Source organism: Drosophila biarmipes, chromosome 3R (assembly GCF_025231255.1).
Source record: "Drosophila biarmipes strain raj3 chromosome 3R, RU_DBia_V1.1, whole genome shotgun sequence".
Classification (NCBI taxonomy): domain Eukaryota; kingdom Metazoa; phylum Arthropoda; class Insecta; order Diptera; family Drosophilidae; genus Drosophila; species Drosophila biarmipes.
In genome coordinates, this window is record NC_066616.1 from 7,031,274 (window position 1) to 7,051,572 (window position 20,299).

A 20,299-nucleotide genomic window follows, 5' to 3' on the forward strand; every position below is an offset into this window, starting at 1 on the left:
AACTAGACACCCGAGTGCTCTGGCTGCCGCGCAGTGCAGTCCTTCTGACAATTGTGTACCTGTTTTCTTGTGGTTCCGTCGATCTCCGTTGCAATGGGATACGCACGTCCATTGGGCACGACGGGTGGTCCCTCCGATTTGCTGCGGCGCGACGGCGTGCCACCCCGCTCCTCCGACTGCGGAGAGACAGAGAGGGCATTAAAGTACATGCGGGCTTGTATAGTTAATTAGCTGGCCATTAATATTACGCATACGCCTTGTTGACGTGCGTCAGCAGGTGGAGTCAATTAATTATGTATTGTCAGGGCGCCCATGATACGAGCAGTATGTCAAAAGCACACTCTCCCAGTACACCGACGCGCAAACTCGAACTCAGGTCAGTGGCGTCAGATGGATTTTAGCATGGGTATTTCACATAATTAACTGAAGCCAATTACTCAAGGGTCTACATATAAAATAATGTATTATTTTCCTCAATTTAACGGCAACTCTGATTTATTTAACAGCTAAATTGCTAACATCCTTTATAAAAATATTAGTTCCTTATTCAAAATACCTTTATGATGGTGATATAAAGATCTATTAAATTTTTCAAGGATGCAACATGTTCATTTTGATAATTGTTTCGTTGAAATATATTTTTTTCAGTAGCGCGCTATACAAATAGTTGCCTGAGGGAGCTCTCTACCCAAAGCCCTGCCACCTGCGTACGCCACTGATTTTCGCACACGTATCTCAATGTCCTTGCAACATGTGCCACTGTGTGCCTCATTATTAATTAGTCTGGCGTTGGGGAGAGGGACGGAAAATGAACTAGGAAAGGACCCACCCCATATGGAACTTTTTGCGAACGGCTTTTGTGTACTTCCTGCGGCATTTGAGAGCGTCGACATTTCTATGAGGGCCGCGGCTTAAACGCATTAACCCTAATGCCAAACCTCCCGGAAAGGCAACGGCTTTTATAAGCCCATAAATATGCTATAGGAGAATGTACCTTCAAATGAAAACTTTATACTCTTTAAGCCCAATTAAGACAAACAATTTAGGCCGCCTAGCTTCGAGGTTAACAATTAAATGCTTAGCTTTCGACGGTTTTTTAATAGGTAATAAAAACTACTGCAATCTTTTGAAAGCACCTTGCACCATGACTAACTAAATTATAGAGTATAATAAATAACTAGGACTCTTTCTACATTTTAAAATGCCAGGGTGCCATTTCATTTCCCTCACGGTCCTCTTCAAATGTCAAAAGCGCATAAAGTTTGTGTGGCCGTAAACTGAAAATACCATTAGATGTGGAAAGCTCGCTGCCTCTTTACAATTTTTTAGCTCGGTCATGAAGATGTGGAAGTGCACAATAATTTCCCATATTTATGAGCCGAAAATCTTCTCAGCCGCAACGGGTCTACATACCTAAAGGGGCTAAGTTAAAAGAGTGTAAAAATATAGGATTACTTTGAAAAATTTTAAGACTTGTTTATCTTTCTAGAACAAGGAAAACGAATACTACTTATTAGTTTTATTTTCTTCTTTCACTTAGGAATCAACAGAAATTATAGTACTAATACACCCCTTTCTTCCGTTCATTTAATACAACTGTGGTATGTCGTCACCATATCCATATTTTAGATATTTAATATTTCCTGCCCCTGCCGAAAAGTCAAGGTCATGTCCTGGGGGCACCGGATGGGAAAGGGGAAAGATTCGAGGACTGACACTTACTCTTGCCAAACGATGTGCACTGGCATCTCGGCGTGCATCTGTATATTCCGATCCTATAATAAACTCGTGCGATTTATATGCTAGTTCTGGACATTTTTTCCGTCGCGGCAATGGCGGCTCATTTGTCGGTCCTGCAGATGCGCAAATCCAATCGAAAGGCGAATCAGAACGAGATCAATAAATAAGTCCGTGACAATAAGGCGCAAGACAAATGTCTTCGAACTCACCAACAAATTGACTTGGGTTTGGGGCTGGCGCCCGTCGCACAACCTCTGGCCGCGAGTTGCCCGTAAATTCATGCCAACGATAAGTGCTCCGATACTCCGAGTGGAGCTGCTGGAAGAAAAGATAAAGGATGCCCATGCGTTAGTCAAAATCAGGTGCACTTGAAGAAATTAGGTAATTAATAATAATAAAAATTAGTAATTATTTTGTATGGAGTATTAACAGCTCCTTACTGAAATCTATTCACTTATTCGATCTCAGTAAAAAGTAATTTCTCATAGAAATGTGTTTCAAAAAGTGCCTTATAAAAGTAAAATTCTTATAAAAAATAAATATTAAATATATTTGCTTTCATTTCTTAAGTTTTAGTTTATTAGCATTAATAAAACAAGGGCATAATGTGTTTGATATCCAAGAACCCAAACTCTTGTCTTAATAATATTTTATTTTTAGTTTTTAAATATAGAACTTTTTTTGACACCAAAATTATAAATTTTAAATAAACGTATAATTAATTCCTGGTAAAACGGACTGTTTTATTATATACCAGATAGTTGGGTACCACATTATTAAATATTAAATATATTTGCTTTCATTTCTTAAGTTTTAGTTTATTAGCATAAACAAAACAAGGGCATAATGTTTTCGATATCCAAGAACCCAAACTCTTGTGCTAATATTATTTTATTTTTAATTTTTATTATACTTTGTTTTTAAAATATTGAATTTGTATAGACACCAACATTTTAAATTGTAAATAAACGTAGAATTAAATCCAGCTAAATCGAGCTCTCTTATTATATACCAGATAGTTAGTAATTTAGACAAAGTAATTCCAGCTTAGTCCTCCCAACTACAATGACTTAATGGCTTCCCTCTAAATGGCATTTCCTGCTGAAAGCAGACAATAGGCGCATTTCAACGTGGCCAATAATTACAGCGAAACGCATGACAAACACCACAATGGGACCAGCAAAAAGCTAACCACTTCCACATATGGCCACATGTAAATATTTTCATTTGCCACGGCCAGACTTTCGGGCCGAGGGCTGTCGGCCAATTGGCCAGTTAGTCAAACCGTTTCGTTCCGGGCTCTCGGCCAAATTGCGGTTTGTCGCATTTCAATGCGGCATAAGTCCACCCACTTTCCCCATTACAACTGCAGCCATTTGATAATTGCGACAACGGGCAGAGAAAAATCCATATTAATGGCCATGTTTTCTACTGCAACAGTTACTCTTGCTGCCACTTCGGCAGTTACTGTTTGTGTTGCTTTGCGACTTATTTTATGGCCACGACAGCGCGTATCGATCTAAGCCAAGGAACTTGGACACTCCGAGCAGGAGTCGTTGCATGTGAGCTGTAAATTGGGTTAAGCTCTGCAAACACAAGCTGGCTAAGACAGCTGCAGCGCCAGTCCCGGCCGACAGACAGTTCCAGGACATTCTCGTGGGGCAGCCAAGTCACTCGATTTAATTATGGCCCGACTTCGAGTTCGCCCCTGCCTTCCAAGAAGTCACCTGTGTCTGCCTGGGCTTAACTTTCATTGTCTCGACGTCGTTTCCTGCTCCACTTTTGCTCAGTGGAATAATTGCCGGCTGGCACGCAATGTCAAGAGACAGTAAACATTTTAGTAATTATTTGTTGCAACCCTTTCCTGGGCTTCGTTTTAATTTTTAAACACCTAATCAGGGTTTCTAACAAGGTCGCTTACTGAATTATAAAGATAAGTGAACTTACTTACTCTTTGCTGTTTAAATAATCGATAAGAGCAACACTTTTGTTCTGGCAAAGATAGGATTGATTTTCAGTTGTAATATATAATCACTAAAGGTGTCACCAATTAAAAAAGATTTTTGGTTTTGGTGAGAGATTCATAAAACTATTTTTCCCTTTCCACTTTTTTCCTTTCTGATGGACTCTGACTAATATTTTATCATTTTCATTTAAATAACTCTATTTCAGCTTTATAAATCGAATTTGCTGTACCTGTGAGATAATCGCGCACGCACTTCTCCAAAGCACTTAATAAATTAAACCGCAATAACTCTGGCATCCCTTCTGCTGTGCTCCGGTATAGACTACAACCCTAACCCATAGCCAAACAATGACCCCAGGAGCTATTAACCCAATTGCGGGCAGACCCCTTCAGTCTAGACACACTCCAATATCCGCCATCGCTTTGCGCCAATTAAAAGCAGCTGAAGCAAATCATTCCTCGACAATCAATAAAGCTCACTTGGCCGGAAGGGATCGAGGGCCACGCCTTGTACAATTCCAGCGATACCTCCATGGCACGCACCTTTTGCATAATTCAGCAGTGAGAGCTCACTTTATTCGAGCCGCTGGAGGAAAGCCCGAGCCTACGTGGGTTCGTTTGTCACCCGAACTGGCAGTTGATGTCAGGGGCGTCGCCGTCTTTCGCACTGCCAAGAGTGTGGGAGGGGTCCTGCCACGTGGCAGACTCACACCGCCACGGCGAACACATTGTTAAAGTCCATATATGCATATATATTTACGAGCCAGCCAACTTTCAGTACACATCCTGGGCAGCTGCAACAATTTATCATGTCATGGAAGGTGGGTTACAACAAAAAGGAGACTTTTATATCTTCCAACTGATTTATGCCTGTGGTGGCCCAATTGATTGCGGTCACCTAATGCAGCCGCACCCCAGCATGCATATTTCAACATCATGTATCCGCTTTTTTTCGAGGGTTCATTAAAAATTAATTCCATATGAATGTTTAAGTGTGGTGCGGCTTTTGGGGCCAACGAGGAGAATATGCATAGTTTGGGGAAATCATTTCGCTTTAAACTTTCAGCATTCAGGCGAGAGAGACGGCAATCCCTTAGCTGGGAGCCACTTTGTCTCCTGTCCTGGTGACTGTGCACTGATGTTGAAATCCTGATAAGCCTGCTGACATCTCAACTATCCCACGGCTGACAGATGGGCGGGTCGGCCGGCTCCGCCTGCTGGCTGGAGCGTTTTAATTAAAATTTTAAACGCCGTCTAGTTTACGACTTAAAGGGTCCAGCCGGTGCAGCGAGTGATTTTTAATGGAGTTTCCAAGGGGCGAGCACCATCAAAGTTGGCCCATAGATCAATGGCCAATTTGTGGTGTTCCTAACTATCCTATAAATTAATGCCCACGTTGCAGACATACTTCTTGTATAGGTTTTCCCATATCCGATGCACATACTGGAGATAAATTTATGGCCTTTATTTCCAAGGGTGGCTCTCCAGTATTTTTCGTAGCATACTTGCAGGCGTCAGTTGCACCATAATCCGCACACACACTCGCACAGGTCCAAGTCTCTGACCGCACAAGTGTGTGTGTGGGAGGGGGGGTCCGTGTGCGTGTTTAATCTTCCCGAAGGGACCTTTCAAGTTTTATGCGGGCAAAACAAGCAAAATGACACCTCGAAGCATAGTTATCGCCTACGAGATCCTTGTTTTGTGGTCTCATATGCTCGCCCCTGTATTGGTGTAGTCCTTTGAAGTGCCAACCGCATTTCTGGGGAACAAGAAAATGTCTTTGTCCAACGCGTTTCGGGGTGGGGTTGCAAAGTTTGTTGCAAATTATGCGGAAGATAAAACCGGCGGACTATACAGTACTGAAAAAGGGCTTCTAATTTGTTTGAAAAAAATTATTTCGGTGGCAACTTTTCTTTAAATATGTTTTTTTTAATTAAAATTTTTATTAGATGGTTTCTACTTCTTCCGTAAAAACCTTCCACAAAACCTCCTATTTAACATTCAAAAACATTAAAAATTAATCGTATTGATATAATTTCGAGTACCATTTACTTACTTTTTAAACTTATTATAGCATCGATTTTAAAATCAAGTAATGGTAATAACGAGCTTTATAACACAACTAAGTAAAAACATTTAGTCCTCTGAACACGTAACCTCCTATTTAATATTCAACAAAACATTCAAAGTAAAACGTCTTTATATAATATTTGAATATTGTTTGATTTCTGAGCTTTTCTAAGCTCTTAAAATGTTGATTTAAAAATGTTTTACAATTTTCAAATGGTAAAAATAAACTTTATATCAAACCCAAAAAACTTTTAATGCATTCTAATTCTGAAGTATCAACATATTAAAACTGAAATACCCAAACCTTTTAACAAACATTTAATTAAAGTTATGCAAACTCTTTGTTATCTTATCTCAAAACTGCAGCTTTGTGAAAACTTCTCTGCTTGTTTGCACTGCGTGGCTACTTTTGCCGCAGCCCTCGACTTGTTTGAAAAGTTTTTTCATTTACTTTTTGTTTACGATGCATTTTTGCCATTTGACACCATTTTGTCTGGCACGGACAACGGCCGCAAACACAGGGCTGCTTTTATGGTTTCCGCCGGCCAAGCCTAGCCCACAGAGCACCTGACCAGGTGGGCTGCACGGTGGCCGCAGCCGGACTCGAGCCCCTTCCCCATTTTCACCCGGTGCGTGCCTTTGTGCCACTGTGGCTTAGTTTGCTCGATTGCTCAACTAACTCGGCCTGTGGGATGTTTGCTGCCAGTTGGCGTGGTCTGCGCCGGCAATTAATTCACTCAGCAGTGGCCCCAGGCCGGCAGGAATGATGCTCCTGCCACAAACTTAATTGCCAGCTGCATTGAAATGAGACACGCCCCGAAACTCAAACTGACTGACTGACGCAGATTGACTGGCAGGCAGGAGTCGGCTGGTGCTTGCCGCCAGCATTCGTTCCAAAAATAATACTATAATTGTATGTTTTAAACAAAAATATACTGAATATATATTAAATAACAATGTGACTATGGTTTTCAATCATATAAAGAAATACTATCTTTTAAGCTTACAAGGGAGCACTTAAGATGGCATTGTATAACCAATGAGAGGACTTCGAGCTAAGTTTGTTTTACTTAATATTCATTATGTAGCGGGCTTGCTTAGAAGCTAAAAATATAAAAAATTGAAACTCGTCGTCCTTTTTTTAATGTACAGCCGCAAGAGGTCGTCGCCTAACGAGGAACATTGGTCAACCCAACCCAACCCAAGTCAGCCCGGGTTGGAGGTCACCTTCATTAAATTAAAGAACACTGCTCATTTGCATGACCGCCTTCTTTCCGCCCTCTCAGTTCGCCTTTGCACATAAATATGGATTTAGTTTCCGTTCAAATAAAACCAGAACAACTGCGGACAACATTTAATTAGTGGGAATTAATTTACAGCCGCAGCGAGGGGCTTAATAGAGTCTTCTATAAAAAATATAATAAAAGTGCACACCTTGGCCTAACAGCAAATAGTAAAATCTTACTTAATTAGGCATTTAAAAGATGCGGAAAAAGTTTTGCCTATTGGTGTATACTAAAGTATACGATTACATACGATTATTTTTTTTTTAAGCTCCTATGAACGGAAATGTTTGTTCATAGTTATAATAAACTATTCCATGGAAAAAATGGGTTAAATGTGAATTCTTTAAACCGCGAAACTTCAAGCTTTGATATTGTTAGGAAAGTAAAATATGACAAATAAGTGTAAATATATAAAAATTAAAGAGGACTTTGAAATAGCGGATGAAAAAAATTCTTTGCTGGTTATTAGGATTTCGGCTCATCGGATGATCTGAACTAAAAAAATTAAAAAGCATTTTAAGTAAGTCTGGTGCTATGTCCCGCAGTGAAGATTTTCAAAAATATTGAAAAATAATGTTCTTACAAGACTTCGAAATTATAATTCTAAAAAACGCGGCTTTTGGTCTATTTTTCTTTTTTTTTATACAAAAAAAGATGTGTCCTATTTTAACTATGTTACTACCGGCCAAACCCACACATGTGCTGAACATGCCCTATAAATTTCAATCGATCGGCCAAGTCGCATTTATATCTCGATATCTTGATAGCCATAAGTTGATACATAAGTTTTAGAAATGATTTATGGAAAAAAATCTTCTTTTCGACCTTAAGACGGGGGACCCCTTTAATTAAGTGTAATTTTTGGTCTATTCAAACTCGAAACTCTTTGGCAAGACTTGGTAATTTTGGCTTTCGTAAATAAAATTGATTTCACTCGAAAAAGTTTCTGCCCCCATCCCTGTTGGTCCCAGCGGCTTTCGCCACCCACCAAACTTTGGGAAAACTCCTGAACCGCAGATTGGCAACGAGTTATGCAACAATTTAATGTCAACATACAATTAAGCTAGAAAAGCGCGATGCAAAGGCGGTCGTTAAGCCCAGCGCTGCGAGTTATTTGCTCCCAGCCAAAGTCAGACGGCGGAGAGGACAGACAGGAAGCCGGAAACTGGAGTGCAGGGGCGACGTATAGACGACAGCTGAAAAGTCATTTGTATGCAACCGCAAATCGAGGGACATTAAACTTTTAAGACGCTTTTATTGCTCGCCCCACAGCCATGTGCTTCACATCGTCCGTGTCCTTTTCAATTCTAATCCCTATGTGTACCTTCTGGTCCGCTTGGCTCAGGGCCTTTGGCTTTGGCTTTGATTCGACGGCTTAGCGTTGACATGGCTGCCGATGTGACAGCCTGATTTATATGGCCCAGTCCACGGCAAATCTCAGCCAAATTGCTTGTGGCAGCGGCAAAAAGTCCAACGGCAAGGCCCTATAAATTCTGCATAAGTCAGCGGACTTCGTAATTTTCTAAAGTTCATTTTATTTCACTCAGAACCAGACCGGGAATAAAATACATTGTATTTGGCGGAAACGTGTGCTCCCAGGCACGTTTCGCCTTTCAGGCCAGACAGAAAGCTCATAAACACCTTTTCAGCGAATGAAGCTCGGGTTTTGCATATAAAGTGCACTCCGAACCGGGTTGCAGTTCGTATAAGCAGAATATGGTCAAACACTTTTGCGGATTTTAAAGCTTGCTTTGAGACTTCACGAAAATTAGTATATCATTTAGATGGTTCCCAATTATTACTATTAAACACTTTGGAAACCTTTTTTTTATTTATACTTTAATTTTTTATTTTGTCAGTTTAATTGGTTATTTTTACCTTTATTCGGTTTCTTAGAAAAAGTGAAGCTATGTAAAATATTTTTTGTAAAATGCATTTTTTATTTATTGATTAATAAAAACTAAAAATTACAATTCTAGTTTTGTTTTAAATGAAAAAAAGCCCAATGATGTAAATAACCAAGGAACTCATAACTATTAAATTTTAAATTGAATTAGTTCAAAAATCATACTTAAGTTGGTAAAAACCCTCGCACACACTCTTGATCTTTTAAGTTTGTTTTCCCAAATTACGTTACGATCCTGTTCATTTTGACAGCATTGACCTCTGGAATCCCTTTCGAAAACAAATGGAAATTAAAATCCGTTTAAGTTATCAAATTCTCAACTGCACACTCTGCCAGCCGCAGACAAAGGAAAACTTTCACACATACTTGGGCCGAGAAATTGCAGCACTTCCTGAGCAATTTATGAAAGCAAACTTTTGTGACACCTTCTCCGGCTGGAAAATATTCGTCATACTTGCGAGCAGAATGTAACTCAAATTATGCGCAGTTCGCCGGCGGCTGGAGGTGGCGAACACAAACATAGGAACGTTGGGCATATTTAATTGCTTTTTCCTGCCTGTCCCCGTCCTCGAGCCAAACTTCAAATGTCTGAGCCGACAAGAATGATACTCGTATCTGTGTCTGCATCTGCATTTCCACGGGGAGTGTGCATCTGCTGCTAAGCGTTATTCAATGTTCAACAATTAAAACGAAATTCGATACCTCCTTTGAGCTCTTTAAAAATGAAAAAGAAGGAAAACGAAGGAGAAACTATTTTCCGCCGCTGGTGCGTGCCTCGAACGGTTTTTGCTTTTGTTTTCCTTGCTCAGCGATTACCGCACGAGTGCTTTTTGTCAGTGTGCGGGTGAACGAATCTGCCCGCGCCAGTGTGGGTGAGTATCTGTGTGAAATGCTGTGCTTAGTGCACTCATGTGCATAACGACGCTGTCGACAACGCGACTTTCCCATCGATGGCACGCGCTTGGCTAAAGGTGCCCCAATACCCTGAAACGGGCTAGGAAGTCATCTTGGAATACATTGTATTCAGAGGATTAAAACAAAATAAATTGAAGAATAGTTAGGGGATAGAGAAGACTTACTAAAAAGTCACAAGTGGGATATTATAATAATAATAATTTTATTATGATTATTATAATAATTTTATTATGAATATGTATTTAATACTTTCAGTTCATGGTAATAATACCATGAGTTATAGTGTACATACTTGTAATAAACTGGGATATTAGAATAATTGTAATACTTTGAATATAAATTAAATACATGTTCATGTTTTGAGCCTATAAGCCCAAGATCCCTCACAATTACAATCATATCCTATGGACCTATTTGTAATACCCTAGCTTCCTAATTGCTATAAAAGAAGCTGGAAGCTAATGGCGCCCAATTTGGCTTTCTTATATTACAGCTTAAGAAGTATCCAAATTAAGGGCATCAGAACATGGTTATTTTTCAGCCCAGACTTTCGCTCCTGGCTCCTTACTTCCTTTGGCGTATCTCTATCTAGCCGCAGGATCTACTGGCAATTTTCAGCTCCTCCAGGCTGCAATCAAAATGCATTGCGAATGGAAATTTCCCCTTACATAAGTACACCGAACTTACGTCAGCCATGAAAGGAAACGGCGAGGTAAGGAAAAATGAGGAAAAACAAAATTAAAAAGCCGCAAACAAATGTGACGTCAACTTCTTTGTGAACACATTTCAGCATCCTTCGAATTCTCGTATTACCGCATTTCCGCCTTTCACGAAACACAGCCAAGACATTATGCCAAAAAAGTTTCGCAGTTATCAGCGCACTTAGATTATTCACAGCCTTTGTTTTCCCAAACACGAAGTTTTTACTAAAGAATCATAAACAGGCAAAAATGTGACTAAATTGCAGAGAAAAGGAAAAACTTCGTGTAGCTTGAAAATTCTTTTTTCTTTTTTTTCCCTCTGGCTGTGACAGACTTTATTCCTCTACCAGTTCCAAACGAGGTCGACTCATTTGTGACTGGGCTAAGCTAATTTGATTAATGGTTAAGACAACAGCAGTTTTTGTTGGGACAAACTATAAATTACATCACTCATTAAGTCAATAAAGTCTCCGACGAACCCTGAAGATTAAATTACGCCATTTTCTTCCTCGCATTCGGCTCAACTGAAAAGTTTTAACTGGCCTGTATAAATTTGAATTTTATGCATTCGTTCAGTTTGCGCACTCTCGAAGTTACTTGCTTCGCAGTACAAACGCCTGTCTAGCCAGGAAGGAGGCAATCGGAAACGTTTATTTGGTGGCGGGAATTCTGCTTAAGGGGTTATAAAAGAGCATTTCGATTTTTAGGGACTTTTACAAGAACTCTGTCTATTGGAATAAAATTATTATCAAATTGGGTCTAGATATAGCACGGATGTATCGACGGGATAATCAAAAATGAAGGAACTACTTTAGATAGGAACATAGAACAGCATTTAAATCAGTAAATAAATGCTAAAGAAGACTTAGAAAAATGTTTCCATGCATTATTATCTAATTCGATTTTTAAACTTTTTTGTTTGTTTTCGGATTGTCATGTTTTAATCCAGACTTTGAACCCTGTGTGCTGAAACAAAAGCATGTTTGCGACAGACATGTCTGGCACATTGCGCAATCAGCGAACTTAGCCGGGACCACTTAACCCGCGCTGAACTTGGCTTGTCGCGCAGCGGAGTTGGCTAAATCCCTCAATGCCGGCAATTGAAAATGCCGAGCGCTGGTTGGAAGCCATTAGGACAATGCAGCACAAAATTGCACTGCAGCATACAAAATGCCCATCTGTATCCGATGGATATGCGCCGAAGTTTGTGAGAATACATATCTCTTGGCTGTGCAAATAATTGTCCATTGTGTGAGCTGGTTTTTTGTCTTCTCCATGCTGCCGTTCTATTTCTATTTCAGCTGCATATCAAATTGCCATTGCCAACTGCAAGGCTGAACAATAATGTGGCAAATAACATGAAATTAAAGCCATCCATTGAATGACAAAGTGGCAGGCCAAGTTTCGCCTTGAAGAACATTTGTGCAAATCTTAAATTCTCTTGATATTGGTGCTTCACTCCCATGTAAATATTTGCATGAACTGTGTTAAAATATGTTGAAAATTCCCGAATACAACCGAATTATTCGGCTGACATCACTCCGATATTTTAGGAATTTTATATGAATTTATATATGCATTTACCCCGGCCAATTGGCAGCGACTTCTCTTCCGCTTGCCAAAAGCTAAAGCTAACACATTACTTATAAGCAAATAAGGTCAGAAGAGGGGTGGGACACGCCCCCTCCCTTATTTCGCATCCCCTTCATGGCCACTTAAATATTTTCCGCTTTTGTATTGTTGAGCAAAAGTTTTTCCTGCTTCCCGCCGGCCAAACGCATAAAAAATGCATACGCACACCAGTTTCCATATCGTTGATATAATGGGATTTGCACACACACCTCTACACACTTTTAGGGTTTGTTTGTGTTGGCCAAGTTAAAAACAAAAGCGCAGCGAGAGCCAGCACTAGAACCTGAAAGCGAGGAACATTTAACTTTTTGTGCAAGTGAAGATTTTTTCTGCGCTTAGCCGAGGATGGTAAGAGCCTGAACAACTAGATCATGGAAGAGCAACGTTTTAGGGAGGGAGAATAAAAAGCTGAGTATAATAATCATCGTTATGATTTACGGCACTGCGAGGATTAAAAGTACGTTTTTGTGGGCGTTAAGTACCACGTACGTACTTTAACATACCTATTCAAAACTTTTGAAAACGATGTGTTCAACATTGGTTTAAAGGACCTCAGCCAACTAGCAAAGAACAAGGTTAATCTATAAAATAAATCACGAAACATTTTCATTTAACTAAACTCGGAACAATAAATTTGTTCATATCAAACTTATAATAAATCAAAGGAGAGATTTGTCTAAATGCCAATGCCAGCATTTGGGTTCAATTAATACATTGTTGTTAATTTTTTTGCAATTTTCTAGGAACTATTATACTACAATTGTGACCAATTTAAAAACTATTTTAAATTGTCCAGGGCAGTTACTTATCTATAAAATCTGTGATCTTTTTTATTTACAAAAATTCTAGATATTATTTCAACAGATGGACTAGCATGTTCGGTTTAAAGTTTTTAGTATCTTAGATCTTGCAGCTAGATATGGATGTTCATTGGAATAACTCAGCGTCTATTTGGTGGTATATACATTACGCAGTATAAAACTGATAGTAATTGTGTGTCGTAAAAAGTTAAACGCAAGTACACGGTAGTTAAATTAATGGGCGATGACTACACTTGGCTGCAAAAAAAAAGATAGATCTTTAGGGACCTTTAGAGCTCCTTAAGATTCCCCCACTTCTCCAACCCCAGGCCGTCCAATAAAATTACCATCAGCACTGTCAGCATCAACAGCCCCTTGCAACTTGGTCGCCAGCCAAGAGCCAACATGGAGATGGGGTCAGAGGGCAGGTTTAAAAGGGTTTTGAGACTGCGTCAGTGCAGCGACGACAAGCTGGGCCGCCCATAAATACATATACAGCACACAGCATATGCCATATAGCATATGGCATGCGGCACCTGGCAGGCCGTTAGCCCGGCCTGTAATCCATTCACTTGCGAGGGGAAATTATTATAATTGCATTAGTTCAAAGGCAGAAAATTGAAATTGAAATACGCTAGGCGATGCGATGGCACGGCCCTGGCTCGCTCAGGATGCTGATGGATGGTTGGCGGAAATGGTTGGATGGCTGGATGGCCGAGAGGACTAGGAGGTGGAAATACTAGAGTCAAAGTTGACGTAATGGGCCAAGGATGGGGCGTTGTCGTATAGACGGGCACATTCGGTTAACGCTGCCTCTCGCAAATTAATTAAAACTAATGAAAGTACGTTTTTCTTGGCATTTTTCGGTTCCTTCCTGCGCCAAATGAGATAAGACGGAAATCATCAGCGAATGGCGTATAATTGGCTTTTAAGCGACGCTCTTATAGCTGCATTATAGTGCTTTTACCGGGCATCAGAGGCTTCTGCTTTAATGGAAAAAGTTCGGTTCATACAAGTTCTAATCGCCTGACATTGATGAGCACGACTTGATAGACATTTCGTGCCCGTTCGACATTCGTGTACAGTTTTTAATGGCTGTCGATGGGAAAATCAATATGAGAAGTTGTTGCTGATTAACACGCCAAACGTACCCGCACACATCAGAGCCAAACAATCAAGGCTGTAATAAAGTTGCTAAGAATTCTCAGGTGCAGGCAAAGTCATACATCAATGTACCCTTGTTGTTTATTGATATTATACTTTATTCAGATTACTTTGAAACAAATATATTCTTTATTAAAACTTTTACTTAACATTCAGTTGAATTTTGACAATTTTTGAACATTTCTACTAACCACTGCACATCTATCATATTAAACAGCACCGTAATTTTACTTGTAAAACTTGATCGATAAGACTACAATTATCGAAAGGCATTCCATTATAATTGCAATTATTCAACAGCCCGAAAATATTTTCCCAAATAAAGTAAACCCGGTGAACAGCGGGAAATACAAACTTCTGAGAAATGTACAAATTTTATATTCGCTCTGCATGCGATTCACTGATTTGTGTTGAAAATATGCAAATAACCAAACGACTGACTGCCAGAAAGTGCAATTGTAAAAACAACAGCAGGCCGAAAAAAGCGGAAAAAGCTGAAAAAGGGAAAATCTCTCGTGCGACATGTGCTCCTCCCACTTCTTGTCCCTCAAACATTTAAACAGTCTGTCAGGTTATTTAAAGTTTTCTGTGCACGTCAGTGCAATTCAGAACAGCTTTACACTAAAATTGTATATTCGCTGGAAAAGAGTTCAGAGAAAAGTGCTTTACATTTTTGATTTCACACTAACCGCCGCCGAACAGTTGACCAAGTAATTAGAAAACTTTTCGCCCGACTGCCGCTTTTCCACCAACTCCATGGAGATTGCACTTCGGTTTTCAACAACCGCCGAGAAGACAAAACAAAAAACTTTATATTCTCTGGGCTCCTCGCCCCAATGGTTTGAGTTTTCCTTTGGCTTCCCCATTTTCGGTTCTGGCAATTGAGGCGATTGTTGTGGGGGGATAGTGGCAGAAAAGTGCAAATTGCCCTCGTTAGATGCAATAAGAAGGGTTTTCCGGACGGGGACGAGGAGTTCGCTTGGGATATTCGCACCCTCTTGCTGCACAATCGAAGTTTGCAGCTTTCAATTATATAAATATTCTCCAAGGATACCGAGGCTTGGTAAAGGAAATCAGCTGACTAAAGGTCCTGTAGGTTTGTTCTATACCTGAATAATCTACACCTCTTTTTAAATGATTATACTAGTTTTATCGTTTTTTCCAGTGGTTTTTTTTGCCAAAATTATTGAGTTTTTTAATTTAAAGTACTGGGAACCTAGAGAACTATAATAAAACCTATCACTGATTATAATAATTTAATATAATAATATAATAATAATTTTTTTTAAATGTTTCCAAAGCAATAAATTACAAATACTCAGCAATTGTAGGACTCAAGTTTCAATTTACTAAATTATTTTTATCTTCCTTTTTGACATTTTTTAACAAAACCTAAAGCCACCATAACTGTCAAGCAAATATAGCAAGAAAAACAAAGACTCCGAGGAACAAAAATTTGGTTAGACGGGAAGTGTGGAAACTATGTTGTGGGTGGCAGTGGGCGGCTCTTGACGGTTTCCTGCATCCAGCAGATAACATGAGCTACAAAGGCAACCGCCTCGCCTTTCACACAATCCAACGGAAGATGTTGGGCGGTTATAGACGGAGGCAAACAATACTGCGGATATAACTGCGAGTGTCAGTGGGAGATAATTCGCCATAAGTTGAGTGACTCTGCACAGAAACAAATTTCGTATACTATTAAAGAAGATAAATGGGGTTAGGTTTTTCTTTTGAGCCATGTGATCGACCAAAAACTTGTATAAAAAGATTAATGACCAATGTCCAGATACAATATATGATTTATAATATAATTTTTTTTCTTATGAAATAGCCCACTGACCATTACAAAACATAATGTAGTATCATAAAAAATATCCCATTGCAAACTTTTTTCGTGGATTCTGTAAAAGAAGTAGATTGAAAAATCTTCTACCATCCACTTTATTTATACCCCTTCCCTACCATACTTGCATAGTTGCCATAGAAGTATTCTCAAAAAAATAACTAATTTCTTTCAGTGCACTGTGGCCGACGCCCAGCTGACTGCAGTGAATCGGCGAATCGATCCGGGGAGTGACTAAGGATTAAGCATGGCGGTGGCCATATGCGAGCTGAATCGATAAGCGTGTGGCATGCAACCGCCGACCGACTGGCGACACTTAGCCGGCACTTGTTGTTGCTGCTGGCTAGGTGGGTGGGCAGTGGGCGGTCGGCGGGCGGGTGCCGCTAAGTGGGTGGCAATGGAGCGGTCGGGGAAGGAGGCGCCATAAAAGTTTGACTGCCCTGCGCTGATGTAATACCGCAAGACAATTTTGCCTCGAACGTCATATGGCTGAACAAGCAGCGCGAAACAACAACAAAAACTCCGAGTAAAAGCCGGCTATAAGGTGCTCTCTGCACTTGCTCTTTCTTTCTCCGCTTCCGCTTTCTCCAAGTCCCTCTCCATTTCTCTTTCAGCTGCACATGCGCGGGTTCTTGAAATAATGGAAGGTTGTACCCTACAATTTGTGCGCAATGTGAAATGTGTAACTCTGTCCAGTTCTACAGTATTCTCTGCGAAATAGGAACTAAATGGATTTTTGTAAATAGAAAATCTAAGGGTTAGTAAGTCATTAAATTACTTAAGATGGGATAAACATTAAGAAAAAAAGATTATCCATAACAAAATGTCGAGTTAAGCGCAAACAATTTAAAAAGATTGAAGAATATCTACTACATAATACTTTTCCATTACTGAACAATTAATCAATATTCATTGTTGTTTTAAAGGTGGATTATTGTTAACAAAAAAAAAACAGAAAAAATGTTAAAATTAGTACTTGATTAGCAGGGCTCTACTGCACTCTGCGAAGTGCTTATTGCCAGATTCTTTTTCCTACCATCCCCAGTCTTATATATTGTCACGGCAAGTTGATGAATCAGCTGTTTTGCACAGCCGCTGGAAAGGCAGCGCTGGAAGGCTGGAGAGCCAGTTCTCCGGTCGTATGTCTCCGGCGGAGTCCGGGTCCGTGTCCGGGTCCGGGTCCGAATCCGGGTGCGATGTGGCACCCCGGCCGGCCACAGCTGAGGGCCCAAACAAGCCACTAGCCATATGCTATTGATTTTCTGGGCCTTTTCTGCCTTTTTGCCCATTTTTCTTGCCTCGGTTCCATGTTCCATGTTTCCTTTTATCGTATTTTTTTGTTGGCTGTTACTTACTTTACGCTGACGCGATTGGTGTCGAGCGTAATGCAAGTTAATTTATTCGCTGCCAGCGAATTTCAGTTATTTACTTGGGGACTGCATATATATTCGCTCTATATTGTCTGAAAATAAGCACAGAAATATTGCTTGCCTCTGGACAAACGACTTGTGACGGCACTCCAAGGATTGCAGACGTAAGGTGATATTGATCAGCGTTATGAAAGCTGGTGGGAAATTGTGGCCAAGGGGAAATCAGTTAAGTGGAAGAGTTCAAGGGATGAATCTATGGTGACATGAATCGCGGTGAGCCAAGGTAAGCCAAACGAATCACCTAAATAGCGCCTTATTGTGTTATTTAAAGGTTGGTAGCACCATAAATAGCGTTTCTTTATTAATTAATAATTCAAAGATGGGTTCTGATTGCTTAACAGATGGTAGATGGAAGGTTATATTGCAAATCAGGGCTAAAACTTATTTGGCCGAAATAATAAAAATTTTAATTATGATTCAGGGAATTATCTGCCTCATTTTTCATGCTTAAATTCGGCTTCTGTCCCTTGAGCGCGATTTAACCCTTGAATTTAATACCGCAAATGGAATATAAAAAATCCCCAATATTAAAAATGCACCCTAATCCCACGATTCTTTCGAACGAGTCATAACTCAGGCCAAGTCACCCCATTTTCGACTGCAGCCCCTTTCACTTGTCGCCTGCAAGTTCGCAATAAAAATCTATTATGTGTCCCACACACAACTCTCACATCCATACCCAACGCGTATTCAGACAACTGTCGTACATAAATCAAACGATTTGGACGCTATAAACGAAATGTTCGCTGTCTGCAAACTGGGCTAAGAGGCTAAAGGAGCGAAAGCCCCGGAAAACAGTCTGCAAATAACCTAAAGACTCCAGTACACAGACAAAAATATCCCAAGAACTGGGCTTAAATTTACCATCCCATGTCTAACTAAATTTTTCCTGATAAAAATATTAAAAGCATATATATTTTAGGATACATTCATCGAGATAATAATATTTAAAATATCTTAGTATCTCATAACATTTCCTATCGTAAACAGTGAAAAAGCCGCAAACGTTTGTTTGATATTTTCATCAAACCTTATATTACTATTTTTCTGACCTGAAAAGATACATAATACTTCAATGGCCCACCAACTCTTCGGAAGTATTGCCCGCTACTCACCTTGTCTACCGGCATTGATGGGCACGCTCTGCACAGATTCCAGAATGAGCCAATCATAGGGAAATGCTTTTGCTGTTTGCCGAACCAAAGTGCCAAAAATACAAATTAAACACGCGCACGTATCTATTGGTTTATCTATTCTCGAAACTCGGCGATTGGCGTTGCTTTTACTTAACAACTTTTCATGGGTCACACACACACGCGCCTTGTCTTTAAATTTAATATTTCGCCTCTCGCTCGCTCGTGCTCTCTCTCTCTCGCTCTCTATACGCACACGCACCTGGATAATGCGTAGCGAAGAAAGTGCGTTTGTATTGTCATAGGCCAAATTGGATTAGACGACTTCCGCTGCGGGGAGAAATCGAGGCGTGAGAAAAAGTATTGCATACCAGCAGGCGCCGTGTTCCGGCGATGATCTCATGCACACATACACACTCGCACTCACACACTCAGGCCGCAATTGTATGACCCCCTGAATGTCAGCGTAATTAGCCAATAATACCTCGATTATATCGGGCAAGCGTTTTTATTGGGCACTAAAAGGTAACTTGCGCGAAAGCCGCGTTCAGATTCTTATTTTTGTGACCTGGCAAATCGATATCTATTTTTCATGGCAGCCCCGTGGTATGCAATACTTTTAGCCGCTTGCTGCTGGCTGCGACTTTGCATTTCTTTGGCCGTTTCTTTTTCTGTGCTCGTGGTCACTGGAGCGAGTCGTTGGTACGGCAATGGAGCCAAGAAACTTCAGGTGAAACACAGGAAACACACTTTTTAAAACTGAACCGATGCTCTCTGCTCCCTGCTCTGCCGCTGCTGCTACTGCTGCTTAGATGGCTGTGTGGATCTGCCCTGGCTCTTGCGGTTTCAACTCGACGACGTTACGAACACGACTGAACCTGCACTGAAAGGTCTCTGAAAATAATCCACCGAGCGAAGCCAAAGCGACGGCGTTGGAGTTGACGCAGGGCCTGGAATTCGGCGAGAGCGATTTGGAAGTGGTTCCGCCAATGGAAGCCTCGCCAAACAGATGTTCGCATGGGCGTCGGTGGTCCAGGGAAGTGCATTACTAATTAAGCAGAGAATCAATTAATTACGAAGTAACTTCGTGGTGAGACGATTTTAATTTGCTGCACATTTAATTTTGTTTGACTTGCCTTTCGAAAACCTGGCAACGCCGACATGCGCATTGCAACCGGTTAAGCTGCGACGTCACAATTGCCCACTACAGCTGGTTTCCCGATATACCGCTAATGGTATAAAAATCATTGTTGAGAATATTCAAATAATTACCGTTACTAAGTCATCCCTAAAAACAAGCCGCATTTAAATTCGATTCTAAAAAGTTAAATAAAGGTGGTTATACCATTTGACTGCTGCTTAATTGGGTTGAAATCTCTGCATATTTACCTATAAAATGTTATGCTTATGTGGAAAGTACAAAAAGGTACATACAAATCATATTAGCAAAATATTACTTCATATTTAAATTTCAAGCGGTGAAAATACATTTAAATACTAAAATTGCAATTTAAAAATTTTTCAATTAGTTCTTTCGTTAAATCAAATATACAATGCCGGATGCTAGAAACGCTATTCTGTAGAAACTTTTGAAATAAAAAAAATTAAAATATAATATAAAATTTTTAAATATTCTACCAATTTTATGCACAGAAAGTTTGTTAATCTATTAATAAATAGTTTTTAAAATGGGGAAAGTATTTTAAATTG

General features: G+C 40.0%; 1 protein-coding gene across 8 annotated transcripts in view; it reads right to left on the reverse strand.

The window, feature by feature from the left end:
• LOC108027260 (AF4/FMR2 family member lilli) overlaps positions 1-19,609 on the reverse strand; it is a 34,454-nt gene extending 14,845 nt beyond the window's left edge. Inside the window, exons 1-5 of one of the 8 annotated variants that reach the window (XM_044091317.2) lie at positions 19,340-19,609; positions 18,572-18,919; positions 1,950-2,058; positions 1,723-1,853; positions 60-176 (exon numbers count right to left, since the gene is read on the reverse strand). In XM_044091317.2, the coding sequence (XP_043947252.1) occupies positions 60-176; positions 1,723-1,853; positions 1,950-2,058; positions 18,572-18,628 (414 nt within the window). In that variant the 5' untranslated portion in view covers positions 18,629-18,919; positions 19,340-19,609. The other 7 variants (XM_017098622.3, XM_044091349.2, XM_044091359.2 and 4 more) reach the window with 7 other exon arrangements.
• Between the last annotated feature and the right edge of the window lie 690 nt (positions 19,610-20,299).